A 21786-nucleotide genomic window follows, 5' to 3' on the forward strand; every position below is an offset into this window, starting at 1 on the left:
AGCTGCAGTCTCCCATAAAAAGCACCTTATCCATCACTGCTTGTTATATTCCTTTTTTCCCCTACAGCTCTCTAAATACTCTCTTCTAGTCACTTTGCTCTGATAAAAAAACCTGTGCAGGTGTCTCCCAGTTCTCAGTTAGGTCTGCTTAGGTAAACACTGTATTGGGCACTGGGTGGTTTTGATATCCTAAAGCAGCAGTGAGATGGGACTGAGATAGCAGTAGGTAAGGGGAAGTACCTTTATAAAACATGAAGATGTATCTTCAACTCATTTTTTAAGTGTTTCCTTGGATTTGGTATTGGATGAGAGGGATATAGAGAGGTTGAGTTTTACCTTTTGATGCTAAATCAATGGTACATATAGTCCTCAACCCAACAGAGATGACAGGATGGTGTCTCTCATCACAGCAAATTTTCACAGGTATTGGTAATGTGGTTTTCTGAACCAGCAGTTACTGTTGCTCCCCTGAGGCTCTGGTTTGCTCACATGTTGCAATGGTTGGCACAGCAGTTGCCTTGCTTTAACCATCCTTGTTTGGATTCGTGCTCATTTAGATCAGCTCAGCCTTTACATTACACATACTTACTAAAAACAGCTTCCAATACTGTGGCTTGTTCCCCAAATACCAAAGTACATTTCAAAGTGATTACAAGCTTTACAGCAGTACATACATAGTTAGCCATTAGTAATATTGTTCTTATGAGGATGTTTTTAGGGATGTTGTTGCAGTGATTATTCTTACCTATTGTTTCAATATATTTTATTAATGAATAGTACAGTAACGTGTGGCACTTTTGGAGGGTGCAAGACCTGAAAGCTTAAGCTAAACAAATTCATGCCACCGCTGTCGTTCAGAACTATGCACCATTTACCTGGAAGTCATTGTTCAGTTCTGGATTATGTGTTGAAGCTTGTCGGTGTTGTAGAGGAACTCCCATTAGATGACTCCCTATTTACAGTTCTGTCTGGTCTTGACCCATGTGCTACTTAAAAATCTAAAAGTTCAGCATGACTTTTGGCATATATTTATTGATGCAAATCAGGTGGTTTATATGTAACTAGGACAAGGCAGAGCTTTTAGTTCTTTTGAGAGTTTCTCCTTCCTCAATTGCCATAGACTACACCTGTATCATACCTCTTATTTATACTGTGCCTTCTTAGTTTGACTTGGTCCTTTATTCAAGGTCAGAGCGTTATCTGAATTGTACTGCTAAATTTCTGCATATTTTCTCAAACACTGTCTCTTGTCAGTATCTTCTGCTAAAAACTATTCAAGCTGGATTGCCTGTTACTTCACAGCTCTATTAAATCACATTCTGAGGTATCCTCTTTTTCAGCTTAGACATATCCTATCTTGCAATTCATTTAGAGTAGCTCTGTGAAAGTTTTTTCCTGGCTCGTTGCTTTCAGATCCACCTCCATCTCTCTGTACTCCACTGCATCAAATACAATTAGATGTCATCTTTAATATTCTTTTCTGGTTTATTTCGTGTCTTACTAGTCATCTCCTCAAACATTAATATATTGATCTTTTCCTACTCCATGTGAAAAATGAGGATGTCCTTGATTGCTTATTTACAGCTACTTTTCAGCTTGCTTCTCCAGCAAGCATTTCTTCTGTTTTTCTCCAGTAGACTTTACAAAAGGGAGTAATTGTTTTTATAAATCCAACACAGCTGTATTGTAGTCCTTCTTCAAGCTCATATTTCTCTCAATTACAACATATTGGCCAAGTAGTTGACAGTAATGTTTCTATTGTATGTTAATTTTGCATAGGTTATTTTGGGGTGTGGTAGCTCTTTTTGTTACATGTTCGTGCAGTGCTTTAAACTGTTATCTCCAAATTAAGAAGATAGTTTTGCAGAAATGTAGTGAATTCTGACAATGAGTTAATTAAAATGTATTCCAGCAACAAGATGTTAGGCAGTTTACTCACATGCTTAGAAGGAACTTTCTCCCAGTTTCTCATTTAACTAACAGACAATAGGCTCTAAATAAGGCTATTTTGATGTGCGTTCCAAAAGTAAGTAGAAGCAACAGAAGAAATGGAAGAGATTTTTGTCCTGTCAGTAATTTCTGTGAGTTATCAAACTTGAGAGGGAAGATTAAACCTATAATTATTTTTCTTATGCTTTATCAATGAAGGAAAAACTACAGGAAGCTGCATATATGTAGACAATGTTCATAAAAGAAAAGGAACTCTGCATTAGATATATATATATATATTTCAAATTATACTGGAAGTTTGTAAAAGTTAAAATATTTGTGTGAAGGGTGGGGAAGTTCTCACTTGATTTTTAGCTATAAAATACAAAGTATGGTTTAAAGACTGCTTTTGAAAGTACTCAAAATTCCAAATATTGGTGCAATGAGGTTGGAAGAAAATTTATATTACTTTTTAAAAGGAATCTAAGCACTGTTGCTCAGGAAAGTGGAAGGAAAGAAATGAAAATGACAGGTTTTATTTTCATGTTCAAATATTAAGGAAACTTATAAAGTGAACAAATGAAAAATAAATTATAAGTTAATTATTTTTTTTTTACAATGCAAAGCTTTTCTAATACAAAGAAGTGGGTGGGGCAAGGAAATTTCAGTCTTCATAGTTCTTGGAGATAAATCAGACTTGGTAACTATTTGCGATTGATCTTATTATCTTAGGTTTTCAAGATTAAAGCAGTGCAACTGGCAGGAAAGCTTCTTCCAGCCTTCAATACACCTACGGGTATACCATGGGCAATGGTGAATCTGAAAAGGTAATAAATTTTCTTTTGTGTGTCCCTCTCCCTCCCTCCAACTTAAAATAATGGCATATATCAGTTTTTCTTAGTAGTGGAACTGTAGAAGATGCAGAAAAATTGACATTTCTGGCACTTTAGAATAATTTTAATAGAGTTTAGAGTATTCTGCTTCATTAGCTGTAATAAATTGTGACTGTGATTTTTTCCCCCCTCAATTTTTACAGTAAGAATTTAACATGTGAAACACATTGGAACGTGCCCAGTGTATTATGCCATGTTTTCCGCTAGAGCTTAATCATTGGTTCTTCAGTCATAAAAGAAAATTCTTGCAGGCTATGGTTGAATTTACTGGGTTTTATGTACTATGCAAGATGTATGTTACTTTCAAAAGACTCATGATGTGTGAGAAGGTGATGGGACTCTGGAGATACTAATTTATTTTGCAGTTAAATTTAGGTATAAAAATCAGTGGTTTGAAGTCCACTACAGTCAGTGGAGAGGGAGGGGCTCCTTTAAGATGGCTGTTCATTCATAAACTGAACTTAGATGATCAGCATTGTCTTGTGGAAGAGAATTATGTTGTTTAATTTGTCTTGTATTCCTTGTTCAGTGCTGGGATTTCCCTCAGATTTCTAGAGAGAGTTTTTGATGCAAGGCATTTTAAAAATTGTTATTATGTTCTTAAGCAGTAGCTGAATTGGGAGGCATGTCTAGATCACTTGTACACTTAAGCCATTTGGGATAGTAAATACCAGAGTTTTAAAATTTTTTCAGTTGTTTTCATTTTAGGAGAGAGATTTGTTGTGCCTTGTTCAGACTGTGAAGAGATCTAGGACTACTTTAAGAGCATTGGTCTTACATGCCTTTCTTTTTGTGACCTGGAAATGATCCTCACTTTGCTGTCCCTCCTTGGTTGAAGTTCATGGAGCTGTGGTTTGTCCTGCTGGTCCAGGGCCTCACCACCCTTGCCTGGTTTGCTCTGCTCTGTCTGTGCTTCACTTTCTCCTCTGAGGCAGTTTACTGAACCTCTGTACAGTTACTATTGTTGGGTTGAATTTCCCTACATGCTTTCTTCACAGCTTTATGGTTTACTCAGTCTTGTGTTCTTTCCGCAGTTTCATACAGCTTGAGACTTTGAATAAGGTTTTTATTTTTGCTTTGTTTAGCCCAAGCCTGCACTGTGATTCCAGTGTGTTTTAGCAGCCCAGGCAGGTGTACTCCTCAGGCAGTCCAGAAGCCTGGTTCCCTGGCTCAAGCAATGTAGATGATGGTGTTTAACAAGCTGCAAGAAGTAGATGCATGGATACTAGAAGTAAAACATGGAGCCAAATTACATAGGTTGGGTATAAGAACACAGAGCGGAGGATTTGCAGTAGGAAATTTCCTATGTGCTACTGTTGTTTATGCATTTACTGTGTCAGTGTCGTGGTAACAGACAGAACTCACCAGCATCCCAGCAGAGTTGCTGGCATGCCAAGGGGCAGTGACAGTAGCTTGTATGGGAACACTTACCATGGGGCTGACATGCAGTAAAATACAAGATCTGAAAAAAATATTTAGAAAATTATTAACTTATGTTTTATTAGTTTTTGTATTAATAACTAAACAGTTTTCTCTTCTTATGAAAGCTGTACCAAAAAGACCCTGAGACAGTCAATTATTTTATCTCTCTGTAAACAGTGGTTACTGTATTTTAAAAGGTGGTGTTCTATCTGTGGTCAGAACTACAAATACTGCTCTGAAGGGACTTTTTACAAGGGCATGTAGCAAGAGGACAAGTGGTAATGGATTAAAACTGGAAGAGGGGATATTTAGGTTAGGCATTAGAAAGAAATTATCTAGTGTGAGTGTGGTGAGACACTGAACAGGTTGCCCAGGGAGTTGCAGCTGCCACCTCTCTGTCACTGTTGAAGGGCAGGTTGGATGGGCCTCTGAGCAACCTGATCTAGTGGGAGGTGTCCCTGTCCATGCAGCGGGTGTTGGAACTACATGATCTTTGATGTCCCTTTCAAGCCAAGCCATTCTATTATGATTCAAAGATATTTTTCCTTTACATTTCTTATTTATAATTTAAAAAATAAATAAGAAGACATTCCTAATTGATTTTGGTCTTACTGATAACTGAAATCTTTTAAGAGAAGAAATTGAAGTAATCGCCAGGAAAATTTACTTAACTTCAGAAATTAGAAGACCTGTTCCTAGAAGGTGGTGAAAACTCCTGAGTTAGATTAAATCAGGTATAATTTAGGGGTTATGATTTAGCAAGATGGTATCTCTTAGAGTGCAAAAGCTATGTGGTCTGTGATACTTTCTGTTGATTCTTTGTAAGCCTGAGGAACTCCTATTATTCTGCCTACACTGAATATACTGTTTTCATTTGTAGATACAGATAGGCCCCACTCCCATTCTGCTTCAGTGTCTCATAGTAGCTTGAAGCACATCCCACACTAGTAAAGGGCACACAGCAGATGTTTGGCAGAAAAAGGAAGTGAATGCTACCAATTTCAGAAGTGCTTTTGATTCTTATCATAGAATCATTGAAGTTGGAAAAGAACTCTAAAATCAAAAAGTCCAACCATCAGCCCAGCACCACCATGCCAACTAAATCACATTGTGAAGTGCCATGTGCCCACACATCTTTTGAACACCTCCAGGGGTGGTGACTCCACCACTTAATTCCCTGGGCAGCCTGTTTGAATGCTTGACCACTAAAGAAATTTTTCCTACTATCCAATTTGAACCTCCCTGGCACAACTTGATGCCATTTCTTCTCATCCTATCACTGGTTACTTGGAAGAAGAGACCAGCCCCCACCTCACTACAACCTCCTTACAGGTAATTGTAGAGAGCAGAAAGGTCTCCCCTCAGCCTCCTTTTTTCCAGACTAAGAGGGAACCCCAGTTCCCTCACCCACTCCTCACAGGACTTATGCTTTAGACCCTTCACCAGCTTTGTTGCCTTTCCCTAGACATGCTCCAGCACCTTAATGTCCTTCTTGTAGTAAGGGGCTCAAAACTGAACACAGGATATGAGGTGATTGTTCTCAAACCATCCTTCAGCATGTTCTTAGGAACATGCAGTGAATAAACAGCAATTAAGATTTGGCCCAGTGTCAATATATTATATCTTTTAATCTCAGGACTTCTTGTTGGTGAGGTTGTGGTACCTTTTTTCCAAAAAGACCCAACCCATGAACCAACTGATCAATAAAACCACAACTCCTGTAATCTTAACTATAGGTTAATATTTTGCTGTTACTTGTTTAATTTGCTGTGGTGGTTGTTAGTAGTGTTGTGCACAGTAATTCAGATTTTTTTTTTTCTTCTTTTTTTTTATGCATATTTGTTGGAATTCAGTGGTGTGGGTCGAAACTGGGGCTGGGCTTCTGCTGGCAGCAGTATCCTCGCAGAGTTTGGTACCCTGCACATGGAATTTGTCCACCTCAGTTATTTGACAGGGGACCCTGTATACTACGATAAGGTGGGTCTCAAATTGAGTTTTTTATCATAAAAGTGTATTGTTTCATCATAAATTGCATTAAAGGGGAAGTACTTTCTATATTGTATTGTATTTGCATTCTTGGTAGCAGGTAAATTTTTTTGTATTTGTATTTCTGTTAACAAGTAGGTTACTTTTTTCAAGTAGAAATTTATGACAGTTTTCTTATTTGTTTCAGCATACATTTGAAAATCATAATTTTTAAACATTTATGTGAGCAGTCCTTTAAAAGCAAAAATTTGCTAATCTGCAGGAAGCACTCAAAAAAGCTTCTGGGTTCAGATTAAGTAAATTTACTACTAAAAAAAGAAAAAGAAAAAAGATTAAATTTAGCTATGTGCAGAGAGCAGATGAACATTGTTAGTGGTCATCCTGATTCTTGATTTAATTTAGGTCATGCACATTCGGAAGTTACTTCAAAAAATGGATCGTCCTAATGGACTTTATCCAAATTATTTGAATCCAAGAACAGGCCGGTGGGGTCAGCGTAAGTATTCTTATTTTATTTGTTTCCTCCTTAAAGCTATGCTTCTTATTTTGTTGCTGAGTTGAAGATCAGAAAACAGTATTCTGTGTGAACAGCATTGCTAGAAAGCATGCATTATAGAGGAGTTACTTAGACATGAGATCTCCTGAAACTAATTTTTGGCTGTAGCTCTCTCTGAAGTCAGGCAGCTCAATTTTTATGGTAGTTCTGAAAGCAGCTTCCAGCTAAATCTGATGCCTGTCCTTACTTTTATCTGTCAATAAAATCTTCAGTAATAATGAATGAGGCTGAAAATAGTTTCCTCATTTTTATTGTGTTCCTGACTTTGTTCTGCAAACCATCTGGTAAGTGGATTACCGTGAGGTAACGTAAAAGCAGTGCACGTTTATGGTGGTTAAATTTGAACTCCTTCACCTGGTGTTAGGGACTGATGCTTATAAACATCCTTCTTTTATTTAGTGGCATTTGAAATGGCATGATGAACCTCCCTATAGGGCCTGCTGTTACCAAGGCATCTCGTTTGAAAAAAAAAAAAAAAAAAAAAAAAAAAAAAATTAAAAAAGGCTTTGGAATGAAAAAATTGGTTTTGTTGTTGACAATACAAGTGGAGAGATATAACATGAAGAAGAGACACTAATATGATTCCTTTTCTTGAAGTGGTTCTTCCGAAAGAAGTTGAGTGTTTTGCTGCTTTCATAGTGGGTGTAATGAAATAATTATTTCTTAAAGGTTTCTGTTCCTATTTCTTTTATGAATGCAAGTTTACTTAGGAGAAACAAGCAAGTTGATCTATTTCTGTCCAGCTTGACATCATTGCAGGTTTCGAGAATTTCAATGGTTGGCTGGAAATACCCAGCAGAACATGTTCTGGCTTGCAGACTAAGAATTTCCTTCTGACTTTTGAGTCTGGCATATGAGAGAAATGAATGCAGCTGTCATTGCAGTGACTGTGAAAAGAGTTGTCTCATCTAATCATTAAGGCCAAAATTCTCTCCAAAGACTCTAATATCTTTGAGTGAATGGTAACGCCTTCTGAGACTGACACATGGACTGAAGAGATAAATTTTTCAGGCAAACTGAAGTTTAATGATGCATTCAGAAAAAAGAAAGTGAGCAAACACAGACATTCACCTATTACTTATTCAAAAGACAGCTTAATTCTGTTCTGATTTTTTTCTATTGCTTTTCTTCATTCCTAACCAATTGCTTCTGCTACTTTTGTCAAAAGTAGTCCAATGTGGCATATCACCAGGATTCTTTAGGGGCTTTTAGTTATGTGTAATAAATGCTCAAAATTAGCAGCTCTTGGGAAGAAAAGAATCCTGGCCACTGAGAATAAACATATTGTGAAAATTTTAACTTCGTAAAAGTTTGATAGAGCTCAAATATACTATGAAAATTAATTTTGAATTATAATATGTTTGAGACTAAAGGCCTACAGGCTGAGAATTAAGTTATTAGGATGAAAAGAAATACATCATTATAGAGCCCTTAATTTTTCTGTGCTGCTCCTTAGCCACAAACTTACTTCCTGGAATTTGATGGGTGGTCAGGGAGTTTTTTGGGGGGTATGTTTGGGAGGGGTTTTTATTTATTTATTTTAGCAAATAATCTTCCAAGTGCAGATACAGATGCTCTGGTAGTGTTTCAAAGGTATCTCCATTGCAATAAGCATTTGCAAACCTATCTTGAAAAGTTTTGTGGGGACAAGAAAGCAAGAATTGCTGATTGTATTTTTCCTGCCACAAATCGGGATGTAATGATAAGAAACTCTTTGTTGTATTCTTCATAAACCACTCTTCTGTGAATCTTCTAGCAAAAATGTAAGAAGTTACAGTAAGGGGGCACATGCACTGTTTGTTTAGACTTACACAAGGAAGAAAGAGAACAGTTTCCCACACACTGAAATACTGGATGTGTGAGCTGGATGAGCTGAGGCTTAGATAGGAATTTTTCTTCTGATTCTCCTGAAGAAATTGTGTCCTGCACCACAGGCAGTGCCTTCATGCACTGCATCTCTGTTCCCTAGAGGACTCATGTCAGAGTCTAAAATACTACTGCTGTCTTGAGTCACATTGTTGGTATTAAGGGCAGGCCAGGCTTTTGTGTCCTCCTCAAAAGGTAATTTCAAAGACCATTGTGCCTGGCTTGTTATACTTCAGTACTGGAAAGACTGAGACAATGGACTTCCTTTAGCTTCTGGAAAAGCTGCCCTTTAAATCTTTGCTGTGACCTTTAGTCTGATGCATCCCATCTTGTACAAAGTACTTTCTCCAATAATTTTCCAGAACTATTTTGGAACTCTTTTATTTGCCTACATATGTGTAACTCTTTACATCCTTTCTGGGTGTTTTGGGTTTTTTTCTTTTTTTTCCCCTTCCTTTTAGCATTTTTTTCCCTCTCCTCAGACTGTTTTGGCTCAATTCTAGTTACGTTTTTGGATAATCTACACAGGGTTTCAACTAAGTCATAAGGAGTGTGAAATAGGTAAAGTAAATCTACATAAAAGCAAAGTTGAAGAAATATGGGATTTAGCTGCAATGTAGCATCATTCTAGTGGTGGGTACCTTTATTCAAAGTAATAAATCAGTGATGGGCATATAGCATTCAGACTAATTAATTTTACTTCCACCAGTTGATTAACCAGAGAATATTAAACAAGATACATAATGTAAGAATCCATTTAGCTCAAGTTTTCTCAGCAGTTATGTTTTGTCTTTACCTTTAAATTTATTTTTTTAAAGAAAAAAAGAATTGTATGGTTTGAGTAGAAGAAAAAAATCTACACTTCTGTATTGGTCTTCTGTTTAATTTTGTTGTAGCAGGCTAAAAGGTAAACATTTATAGACGATTTCTATTTCAAGACAGATTTGTGGAAGGAAACAGAAGTCTCAAACATTTTCTGTGGCTTTGTTGTGGTGGCTGAGATGGATGTATCTCTACTTACAACAAGAATTTTGTGGAAAATTCTTAATACCTTCTACCTTGATGCTTGATATACAGTATTTTGATGCCTTCTTAGAGGTGCTTGCACAAGGAGCCTAGGCACATCCTGATCTTGTGTTTCTGACAAAAAAAAACAACAAAACAAAACACAAAGATTGCATCTACTTTATTTGACTTGCAATCCCAAGTATGAAATGTTACTGTGAGCAAATAATGTGCCTTTGAAATAGCCCACTGAGAAATCTTCCTTTCCTTTTTCCTCTTTAGTCCAGAGTTGTGTGCAGTGACTTAAGCTGCCATATAAGTAGCTTCTTTGCACATGTCAGGTCTCAAAACATACTACCTTTCTGTTTGTGAATGTCATGTTGTCCATCAGAACTTTGTATGAACTGGATATAATTCAGAAATACACAGCTTATCTCTCAGATGCTGATGATAGGAAATTAGGAGTAATACAATTCAGTGCTAAGTCTTATGGAAGGGGAAGGTGATATTTACTTGTTTCCAGAGTTATTAAGCCAGCTATTTTTTACCTGCTCTCAGTTTCTCATAAATTTCATTCACTCATATTCACATGTTACGAAATGTCTAAGTTATTTGGACTCAGGGAAAAAGGAACACTGTTACCAGTCCTCTTCACATATCTAGGGTTCTTCACTGATGATGATGAACTAGTTTTTGGACAGATCTTTCAGGCCTTTAAGGGATCAGCAATTGTTATGAGGTTTTTCTATGGCTTAGAATATTCCTGTCTTTAGGCTCCATAGATCTTAGGCCATGTTGCTGTGTCTTTTCTGTTTTTCTTCATTTAAATGTATGCTTTAAACACATGCAGTCTGTTCACAGAATTGTCAAGAGTTGGAAGGGACCTCTAGAGATCACCTAGTCTAACTCCCCTGCTAAAGCAGGGTGTCCTAAAGCACATTACACAGAACTGCATCCAGGCAGGTTTTTAGTATCTCCAGAGGAGACTCCACAACCTCCCTGGGCAGCCTATTCCAGTGCTCTGTCACCCTCACCATAAATAAGTTTTTCCTCATATTTAAGTGGAATTTCCTATGTTCCAGCTTGTCCTCGTCCTGTCACTGGGAACTACGGAAAAGAGTCTGGCTCTGTCCTCCCTGTACCCACCCTTTAGGTACTTGTATATAGTAATAAGGTCTCCCCTCAGCCTTCCCTTCTCCCAGCTGAAGAGACCCAGCTCTCTCAGCCTTTCCTCATTAGGGAGATGCTCCAAACCCCTGGTCATCTATGTTGCCCTCCACTGGACTCTCTCTAGTAGTTCCCTGTCTCTCTTGAACTGGGGAGCCCAAAATTGGACACAGTACACTGGATAGGGCCTCCATAGGGCAGAACAGAGGGGAAGAATGACCTCTCTTGACCTACTGGCCACACTCCTCCTTATGCAAACCAGGATTCCATTTGGCTTCTTGGCAACAGAGGCACATTACTGGCTCATGGATAATTTACCTTCTACCAGGACTCCCAGATCCTTCTCAGAACTGCTTTTTCAGCAGGTCCACCCCTAACCTATATTGATGCATGGAGTTCTTCCTCCCCAGGTGCAGGACCCTGCACTTGCCCGTGTTGAACTTCATTAGGTTCTTCTATGCCCAACTCTCTAGCCTTTCCAGGTCACATTGGATATTCTGTTTTGGGGTTAGGCGAAAGGGAATAGTGTATGTAACACACTAGAACCTTGTTGCTATCCTTCTGATGTTAGAATGCAGGGTTTGATGAGTCATTTCTGCTGTGGGTTGATTTATCAGATTGCAGGTCTTTTGATCTTGATATAAACAGCACATTCTGCTACCGCACTGCTGGGGAATGATGTTCTGGAGACAGTGCCCTGAGACATCCAGACTCCTTTTTGCTCATCATTCTGCTGCTTCTGCTGGTGCTTAGAGGGACATGAATTTTCATTCAAACCAGTCAATATTTCTGTTACAAATACCTAAAAAGCTATAATCAGTAATGTAACTTACCAGTTAATTAGGGTTTCATCAAGAAGGACATGACTGTGGCTTCCAGGTTCTTAACAAGTTGGAGCGATGAGTAGAGTCATATAGCATGTCATAAATATTATCTATAGCCATGTAATGCTTACACTTACATGAATATAAGTTTCCATGTGCATTTAATGCATTTTTCATAGCAGTTAAGAAGTGCTCAGGTGGCAGATTCCCTTCTTTCTTTTTCTGCCTGCCTTGTTAAGCCGCAGCAGGCGGGGCTGCACGGGGACTAACATTCCACTACCATTCGACTGACACTGTGAAACATCTTTGTCAGCAACACAGACAGTGGGATTGAGTGCAACCTCAGCAAGTTTGCTCACTACACCAAAGTGTTGGGGTCGACACACTGGAGGGAAGGGATGCCATCCAGAGGAACCTCGACAGGCTTGAGAGGTGGGCCTGTGCAAACTGCCTGAATGTGAGTAAGGCCAAGTGGAAGGTCTGGCACCTGGGTCATTTGCAATCCCAAGCACAAATAAAGGTTGGGTGGAGAACAGATTGAAAACAACCCTGAGGAGAAGGACTTGGGGGTGATGGTGGTTAAGAAGCTGTGTCCAGTTCTGGAGCCCCCAACATAACAAGGGCACAGAGCTGTTGAAATGAGTCCAGAGGAGGGCCACAAAGATGATCAGCAGACTGGAGCACCTCTGTGCCTATGAAGACAGGCTGAGAGAGTTTGGGTTATTCAGCCTGGAGAAGAGAAGGCCCTGGTGAGACCTTATAGTGGCCTTCCAGTACCTGAAGGAGCTCTAGGGAGGCTGGGGAGGGACTTTTAACAAGGATGTGTAGCTAGAGCACAAGAGGTAATGGACTAAAACTACAAGATGGTAGATTTAGGTTAGACAGTAGGAACAAATTCTTTAGTGTGAGGCTGGTGAGACACTGGCACAGGTTGCCCAGGGAAGTTGTGGCTGCCCCATCTCTGGAAGTGTTCACGGCCAGGGCTTTGAGCAACCTGGTCTAGTGGGAGGTGTCCCTGCCCATGGCAGGGGGGTTGGATCTAGATGATCTTTTAGATCTCTTCCAGTGCAAACCGTTCTATGATTCTGATTCCGTAATTCATTTCCATTTGAATGTCATAAAATCCAGTCCTAAAAACTGCCAGCTGAATGGCTTGCTGGTCACTGCTAAATCTCCATGCTTTCTAGTGGAAACCCTTCATGATACAGCTGTACAGCACTGGAGCCTTGCTGCTGTGTAGCAGGGAGTGGTTCTACCCAGGAGGAGGAAAATGCTGGCATGTGTAGGCTAAATGTTTCTGTTTAAGCTTGTAATGTGCAGGTGTTATATACAGCCTGAGTGACATGACAGACAGCTTTTTAATAGGTTCAGCTCAGGATTTGTCATCTCACTGGGGCTTTTCCTAGAAGGCAGGGCTATAATGCCCAGAGGAATGTTGACAGATTCAATTTCTACTTACGGACTAAGGTGGTGGTCCAGTAGGAACAAGTGATTTACAGTACTTCCAGCCTGGGCTTTCAGTTTCTCTAAGACTGAAAGGAGAATAGCAAAAGCATATTCTAATCTCTCACATAAACCTACAGTTAACTTGGTTAGCTTTTAATTTCACTTGTTCTGTGGTTGGTTTGATGCAAGCATTAGAACTTTGAATTCACATTATTTTCAGAAACAGTGACAGTGCTTTCTACAGAAGCCTGCTAAGCAGATAAAACAACTAGAATTTTTATTAAAAGCAAGTGATTTCAGAATTACAGAAATTAATTTGAAGAAAAAGGGAGGGTTTTTTAAAAATTAAAATATGTTGAGAAATTTAAATTCTATTTTGTGTTTGCTAACAGGTTAGCTGAGACTGTCAGCTGGAACAGCAATAACAAAGAAAATGCCAGTCTGCATGTTATTTCCAAGTCAGGATGTGCCACTCATGTTTGCACATTTCTGTAAACTGGGCATTCTTCCTTTCTACTTTTCAGTCCCAAGAAGAAATTGCTACATTTCATCTGGTTCCAACATCTCTTGCAAGTCATAATATTACTGAATAGGAACTCAAGTAGCTCATCTCACTTCCTCCAGCTGGGCTACCTATAGAATTACCTGTGTTGGTTCTGTAAGAAAGTTATGTCAGTTTAACTAAAACTAGTTTTTAGACAATATATTCCCCAGGGGTCTGTACTGGGCCCAGTCTTATTCAACGTCTTTATCAATGACCTAGATGAGGGGATGGAGTGCTTCCTCAGCAAGTTTGCTGATGACACAAAGCTGGGAGGATTGGCTGATACACCCGAAGGCTGTGCTGCCATTCAGTGAGATTGAGACAGACTGGAGAGCTCGGCAAAGATGAAAGTTCAACAGGAATGACTGTAGAGTCCTGCTCCTGGAGAAAAAAGACCATGCACCAATATAGATTAGGCATTGACTTGCTAGAAAGCAGCTCCGTGGAGGAGGACCTTGGGGACCTGGTTGTCCATGGGACAGCAATGTGCCCTCATTACCAAGACAGCCAATAGTATATTTGGATGCATTAAGAACAGTGTGGCCAGCAGGTCAAAGGAGGTTCTCCTCCCCCTCTACTCTGCTCTCGTAAGAGCACATCTGGTGTATTGCCGTCACTGGTCAAGAGGGACAGGGATATTCTGGAAAGAGTCCAACGGAGGCTACAAGGGTGATTAAGGGACTGGAACATCTGTCATATGAGGAAAGGCTAAGAGACCTGGGGCTGTTTAGTCTTGAGAAAAGGAGACTAAGAGGGGTCCACCTCAACATGAGGAAAAACTTCTTTACTGTGAGGATAACAGAGCACTGGCACAGACTGCCCAGAGAGGTTGTGAAGTTTCCTTCTCTGGAGACTTTGAAGAGCCATCTGGACATGTTTCTGTGTGATCTGCCCTAGGTGTTTCTGCTGCAGCAGGTGGGTTGGACTCAATGATCTTCAGAGGTCCCTTCCAACCCCTACAATTCTATGATTCTCTGTTGCTTCCATACGCAATAAAATAACCAGAGATACCTATTCTATGTTAGCCTTCTGTGTTTATTACACCTTAGTGATATGTGAGCACATTAACAAGTTGCTGTAAGTTAAGCTAATGTGTGAATTTACAGTGCATGAGCTGAGCATTGCTATTAGGAATGTAATAGCAGATAGTGAAATTACCATTGCTGAATGCTGATGTGATAAAATATTCAGACTGCAGTCTATTCTATACTTCTTTGTGCATGCCTCCTTACCTAAACAAGCCTCTTCAGGCAGATTTGCAGTGAGCTAAATTAAAAGCCTGATGAAGGGTACTCAGCACATTCAAAGGGACTCGTCAACGTGATATTGGTCCTCATACATGTATTTAATGCACTAAATGTAAATTCTCTCTTTCATGTCCCAAGTGATTACTGTCCTCTAAAGGCAAATAAGAGGATTCACACAGGTATTTAGGCTGCCTTGTTACATACACTGCCTATAGGACCTCTAGGTGATGTCACTTTCTTGCCGCTCCCTGCCTGTATTACTGTAAATTGGAGATAGAACCAAGGTGGCTGAATGGGAGAAATGTATATCCTCTGTTTCCCTTTAATTTTCAACAGTAAATACTTAAATTAAAATAAACCAAGCACTTTTATTTTTAAAATATTATTTAGAGAAAGCTTCTTTGCAGTTAAAATAATTGGATTGAATTTGTACTTGATTAAAATGGTGCAATTTTCACATGTAGGAGAAGCAATAAAAACAATTTTAAATTACTGTCATTAAATCAGTTCAAAAACTAGGTGAATATTCCTAAGTTTTTATGCCTGCCTGTCCAGCTCATTTTGGTCTAATATTCTTGGGCTGAGCTAGGTAATTATCTTCATTTAAAGTCTTGCAGGTAATAGACAAACCATGAGCGATATGCTCTATTTTAATTTGTGATATGACATTTTATGAAATACATAGCACTATCTGTCCATATTTATTTGTCAGTATTTAAGGGAAAATTGAATAGAAATTTGATCTAAATGTTTGTAATACACTTTGTTAAAGATTATATTAAGAAAGTCAATGCATCCAGCAGACTGTAAGACCTAGGTATTCTTCTTTGTTTTTGTAGCCCAGCCAAGTACAGGTCTCTCCATCCCAGTCCGATGGATGTGGTGGCTTCTCTTCCCATTTGCAGGTTTGGCCTGCAGGTCTGAGGAAGTATCCTGGAGAGGTGCACACATACACTAAGAGGATGCTAATGGATCTTCCTACGTAGACTTAGCATGCCTTGGTAGCACCCCCACATAGTGCTGCCACAACTCACATAAAACGTAAATACAGGTAGCCAGGTCTTGCTTCTCCTCCTGATATTTACTGTCAAGTAGGTAGATGCATGTGCTCACACACTCTTGACAAGCACCCTCAAAGATCCTTCAAGTATTAGCAAAGGCTCTCAGTCTTCCTAATACCTGTCATTGAACTCTGGACCCTGTATGCAGCCTGTCACCTCAGAGCTTGGGTGCTTTCAGATGCAGGTCTCCTCCTACTCACCAGTTTCCTAAATGAATTCCATATACATAAAGTCAGGATTCAATTCACCAGGAAGAACAAACACACATGGGTCTTCCCAGCTGCTGACAAAACAGACCTAGGGCCCTGTGACCTGCAGCCCCTTTCTCCAGTTGCTGGTGCTCTGACCTTGCAACAAGCATCCCAGGTACTGACACCTTTCTTGCATTCTGGTCTCCAGGTTCTGGCACCTAGACCTGCAGGCTCTGCAGCCCATGGCTTCCTCTCCAGCTGTGGATGTTTATACCTTGTAGAACTCACAGGATAGTGAGTGGGATCACATGCAAAAAATAAAAAGATCAGGCAGTGCTGGTAGGGTGCAAGGCTCAGACAGACAAGCATGTTGATCAGCAGCTTGTTTACGTGTAACCAGGCCCTTTTAACCTACTCCATTTTTCCTTTGTTCATTCCTCCCCAGTCCACCTCAGTCCTTCCCTTTCCCTCCCTTTGGCTGTAAATAGTAATACCCATAGTAAGTTTTATCTAAAGTCACAGCCCTTTCTGCTGTTCCTATAATACATTTTGCACAGTTATGCAAGTCCCCTCAAATACCTCATCATGCTCATGACAATCATGTTTCCCTCTTCTTATCAGTGACAAAGTTCAGGTTGTCTCTGGGAGGCTGTGGCTCAGCAGTTCTGTTAATGGCCTATCAATCAGTAGCTGAAGAGTTCTGGTCTGTGTTAGTGTCTGTTACCACCTACTCATTGATGTCTGTGTGTTTAATTTAGCAATTTCCTTGTCATTTGTTACTTCTTTTATACTCAGCAGTCCTTACCCAGATAACTTGATGAAGAAGGGGTCTCACATTCTGCATATCCCCACACATCAGGATAATGGTGAGAATAATCAGCATTTCAGCTGAATGATACTGTCCTGGCAGCACACAGGAAGAGTGGATCTCTTGAAGGCAAACTTTCAAAGATGCTGCAGAGATAAATAAATAAATTACTGCTTGAATTTCTGTTATGAGGACTTTCAGTGTTAAAATTGAAAATGTTAAAATGTAAAATTTAAGAATGTTTAAAAGTCTCTCCCCAGCTTTCCTGTAGCCCCTTCAGGTACTGGAAGGCCACTATAAGGTCTTCCTGGAGCCCTCTCTTCTCCAGGCTGAATAACCAAAACTCTCTCAGCCTGTCTTCATAGGAGAGGTGCTCCAGTCTGCTGATCATCTTTGTGGCCCTCCTCTGGACTCACTCCAACAGCTCTGTGCCCTTGTTATTTTGGGGGCTCCAGAACTGGACACAGCACTCCAGGTGGGGTCTCACAAGAGCAGAGCAGAGGAGGAGAATCGCCCCCCTTGACCTGCTGGCCACACTTCTTTTGATACAGTCGAGGACACAGTTGGCTTTCTGGGCTGCAAGTGCACATTGCCGGCTCATGTTGAGCTTCTCATCCATCATCACCCCCAAGTCTTCTCTTAAGGGTTGTTTTTAATCCATTCTCCACCCAACCTTTATTTGTGCATGTGTTTTGCTGCTGGTCTTCTCTGTTAATGTTGAAGGTACTTCATGTTTTCTTGTCCCCACACCTACATTGCTTGTTTATTTACTAGGTGCTTTGTTTAGAAGAAGTAGTCTCTTAATTTCTATCTGTTCCTATCCCAACATGCTGCAGACAACATTAAGAAACTAGCAATGTCAAGAATTGTGTAAAATCCAATTGTGAAATGCAATGCCAAGTCCTGGCAAAACACGCGTAACCTCAAAGGAAGTGAAGAGAAATGTGTCAAGTATGCCTGTATTTTCAAAACAGTATTTACACAACTTTTCAGATAATAACCTCCAGTTTGGACTTGTGGGTAACAGTTTCTAATGCTTTTGTTCTTGAGTGATTTTTATTTATTTTTTTTAGCCTTTGGCTTAAGGAAAAGATTTTCTCTCTCTTGAAGAGAAATGGTGCAGGATTAAAATAATTAATTTTATTTCTTGTAAAAATAGTTGTAGTAGTTCCCAACCTGACTTCATCTTTGCACATTTGATTTAGCAAGTAGATTTCTCTTTTGATTTGTGGTTGCAGTGTCAGTTACAGAACTGAAGATATGTGATCTATGGGATGGTTAGTTTGGAGATTGATGCAGGCATTTTTTGTGGTGGAATTTTTATTTCAAATCTGCTTTCAGTTGAGTACATTATAAACAAATGAAAATACAATGTGATTTCTAGACTTCCAGCAGTAGATGTGCATGGATCAGTTGTAGATAATGAGGTGATTCTCCACTGTTTAATTTTCTTTGGTGTCTTGGTGGATGTGCTTAATTTTTCTCTCCAAAACATTCTGTCTTGATCTCTATTTAGGAACATGCATGTGTTTTGCATATAAAGTAATCTGTATAATCTCTGGTGGGGAATTCCCCTTGCCCTTTTGCGTTTCAACCACGTACTAACATAATTAACTGTGTTCCAAGAGAAGGCTGCATTCAAATTTGATTCCTCATTAGAAGCCAAGAGCAAGTTAATCTGTTAAAACTTTATTTTAATGAAAAACAGCAGAGCTATGCGTTACAGGGAACATGCTTTTAGAAATCTTTTACAAGGTTAAAATGTTTTGCTGGTCTGTTGAGCAAGATGCTGAAAAAATTTAAGCAAATGAAAGCTTTGTTTAGTGTGTTAAAGATTCCATTGTTATTGGAATGTTAAACATGTATATGAATTATGCATTTGAAAAGGAGTGTCTATAAATAATTCCTAAAGATAGGATTGGGATATGATGTAACTGGGTTTTCAAAGTGCTTGCATACATTGCTGTGGAAAGAAATTAGTCTTTTATTTTGCTCTACCACCAAACTGTAGCTTTAGAGCATGATCTTGGTGGGGAGTACATTGATATCGAGAATTTGAAATCTGTCCTGCAACAGCTTTAACATTTATATTCTGACTGTAAATAATCTGTATTAACAGAGTCCAGCGTGTCTTTGGGCACTGCCTGATACTCTTCAGATTTAAAATTGTTGGCTTTGAAGACAGCGAACTTAGAATTGTTAGGGACTAAAGAAGTAGCCCTTGACACATAGACTGTGAGTTTTTAAAGTCTTGAGCTCCTGCGGCATCTTAATATTTCTTTAATAATTTATTTTTGTACTCTGATCTCTATGTATCTAAGCTGTATTTTTTAACCATTCTTGGCTTACTCATTTCCTATCAAAGGGAAGCTTATCAAAGCCCAATTACAAACTTATTAGGGATTTATTTCAGTTAGTTGTTTTTGGTTTATTCCTTCTTTATCACTTACTTGTTGGAGGCTGTGCACCAAGCTGTTTATATCAAGGATTTTTAGACCACTAATACATTTCAGATGATATGTAATGGTACATTTCTTTTCATTCTGTCTTCAGTATGTGAAACTTCATATTTATGTGTGGAGATCTACCTTGTGTGGGTCACATAAGAAACATTTCACCTTTGGTGACAATGAGGGGAGAGGGGCTGTACTTTTGTTCAGTGGATGTTGAATCTGTCATCCTGATGGGTTAATTGAATTGTGAAGTTCCACTGGGAGCTGGACTGTCCTGTAGCAGCAAGGTAAAATACCATCTAGTTTTGGAGATCTAGGTGGAGACTTACAGCTGATTTTTGATTGCAGATCACACTGTAGCAGTTTTTGGCCTATATAAATAAAAATAAGAGAGGGTTGGTGATGAATGCAGACCAAACATAGGGTGTGGTAGCTCAATCTCAGTCACAAAGCATGAGCTGACAGCCAGTACAATTTCATAGCACTCACAGAGTGACCAAAACTTCAGCTAGGTCTGACTGCAATTTCAGGTATCTGTCATAAGAATTAAAATAAGAGATACCTAGACACAAGCCTAGGAGAAAGAAACATACAGAGCAGCCTGGATTTATATTGCATGTGGTGAAATCTGGAAGTACATAAAAGACAAGGAGTGTCTTTCCTTGCTTCTTTGAATCTGTTTTGATTGTCAGCATTCATGTGTTACATATATATATATATATATATATGTACAGGGGTGTGTATGTATAAACCATCATGATCTCCATAGAACTTGAAGGGGGAGGGCAAGGTTGTTAATAGTGAGTTTGCCAGCTCATTTTGCCTAGGTGGATGTTGGGCTAGATTTAATCTAATAAAGGTTTTCTCTCTCCCATTTTCTTGTTTTTAATTTGTAGGAGGAGATTATGATACTACTATAGGAAGACTAAGGTGAATAAACTAAAGGTTGTAGTTATATTAAGAGCTTGTCAGCCTCCCTCTGTAGAAACTCTTACTCAAAAGGGACTCTGAGTTGTGGGCACATACCTACAACAGCACTGCTTGTAGCAGAAGATGTTACTATGCCTCAGCTGGTTTTTTATAGCCTCATTGTCAAGTTAAAAAATTCATCAGAGGTAAACAGGTACCAAACTGCCCATCAATCCACTGGAAATTTTGGTGCTTAGTTAAAGCTGTTTGTGCCAGTGGGATTTACACTGACTGCAGACTTGGCAGAGAGGCAGGTGTGCTTCATTCGGGTGACTCTGAGTGTAATAATTTGGAAAAGACAACTTCAGGTGATAAAAGGCCACTTGGCTTTTCAGTAAAGGCACCAATGTGAAGGTCTAATGTGTTTTTAACTTTCACACACAGACTTGACATTTTTTGGTTGATTGTTCTTTTATTCCTGAACATGTCTTCTGAGAGATGACATTAATCTTTCCAGAAGTATAAATAATAGCTGGAATGTTTTGAATTCAGGGATGTTTGAATACAAAAGGAAAAGAGTTGTTCCAGCTGTAAATTCCTGAGTGTGAAAACAGAGACTGTTGTAAGATACCAAATTAGAACACTCCTTTGACATTACAGAATCATGAACTATGTTCAATTTGAAGATGTGTTTTGGTTCTAAAAACAAGAGTTATCTAAATACATGTATTATTTGGGCTAGTTGTACTTGCTGGTCTGTTTCAAATTATTTCTGTCGTCTTTGCACACACTTGAATTGTGTAAGTTTGAGAATTACAATCTTCAGTTTGATAATCACTACAATTGTAGGAAGTAATTTTGGTCAGTTTTATTATACAAGAAAATGGTAGCACAGTTAAGATTGCTCAATGCTTTCCATTAAGTGACTGTGTTTTCAGTTTCTTGCAGCTACCAAAATTCAGCTCTTCCAACTCAGATATTCTGTCTGCCTCAAGCTGTTTTGTTGCTTGGCTTTGGTTTCTTTGGGGTTTTGTTTGTTGTTTTGGGTTTTTTTAACAGCTTTGACAAAAATGCTTCAGCCATTTCTAAATGAAGCTAGAGGTGAATGTGATTCTGTCCAGATTAAAATTTGTTTTTTCTAAGCATGCTTAAGAAACTCAAGAACCACCATGTTTTGGATATGAAATACTGTGGGAATTATTTATTTCAGGACTGCTTGAGGAGAAAACCATCCATATTTTTCCAAGCCTTTGAAAAATATTCGCACCTTCTTTCTCCATATGGAGTGCTTAGAGTTCAGCTGGTGCATCAGTTGTGTGTGCTGAGCAGGTGTGATCACACATCCTTAGGTTGGGAGGAGCTGAGCTAGATTTTCCTTGTTGCTTGAAACTGTTGTGACACCAGACAGTAGAACAGGAAGCTATGCCTGTTCAGCTTGGCTTTGCAGCCTTAACTGATCTTTGAAAATAGTTTTGTTGG

General features: G+C 39.1%; 1 protein-coding gene across 1 annotated transcript in view; it reads left to right on the plus strand.

Moving 5' to 3' along the window:
• Positions 1-21786, plus strand: part of MAN1A2 (mannosidase, alpha, class 1A, member 2) — a gene marked incomplete at its 5' end in the record, with an annotated part of 144703 nt that overhangs the window by 91164 nt on the left and 31753 nt on the right. The window contains 3 exons of the mRNA XM_009993415.1: positions 2662-2756; positions 6098-6221; positions 6633-6726. Coding sequence (XP_009991717.1) covers positions 2662-2756; positions 6098-6221; positions 6633-6726 — 313 coding nt within the window. The remainder of the gene's footprint in view (positions 1-2661; positions 2757-6097; positions 6222-6632; positions 6727-21786) is intronic.

This window comes from Chaetura pelagica, unplaced genomic scaffold (assembly GCF_000747805.2).
Source record: "Chaetura pelagica isolate M959 unplaced genomic scaffold, ChaPel_1.0 scaffold101, whole genome shotgun sequence".
Taxonomy (NCBI): Eukaryota; Metazoa; Chordata; class Aves; order Apodiformes; family Apodidae; genus Chaetura; species Chaetura pelagica.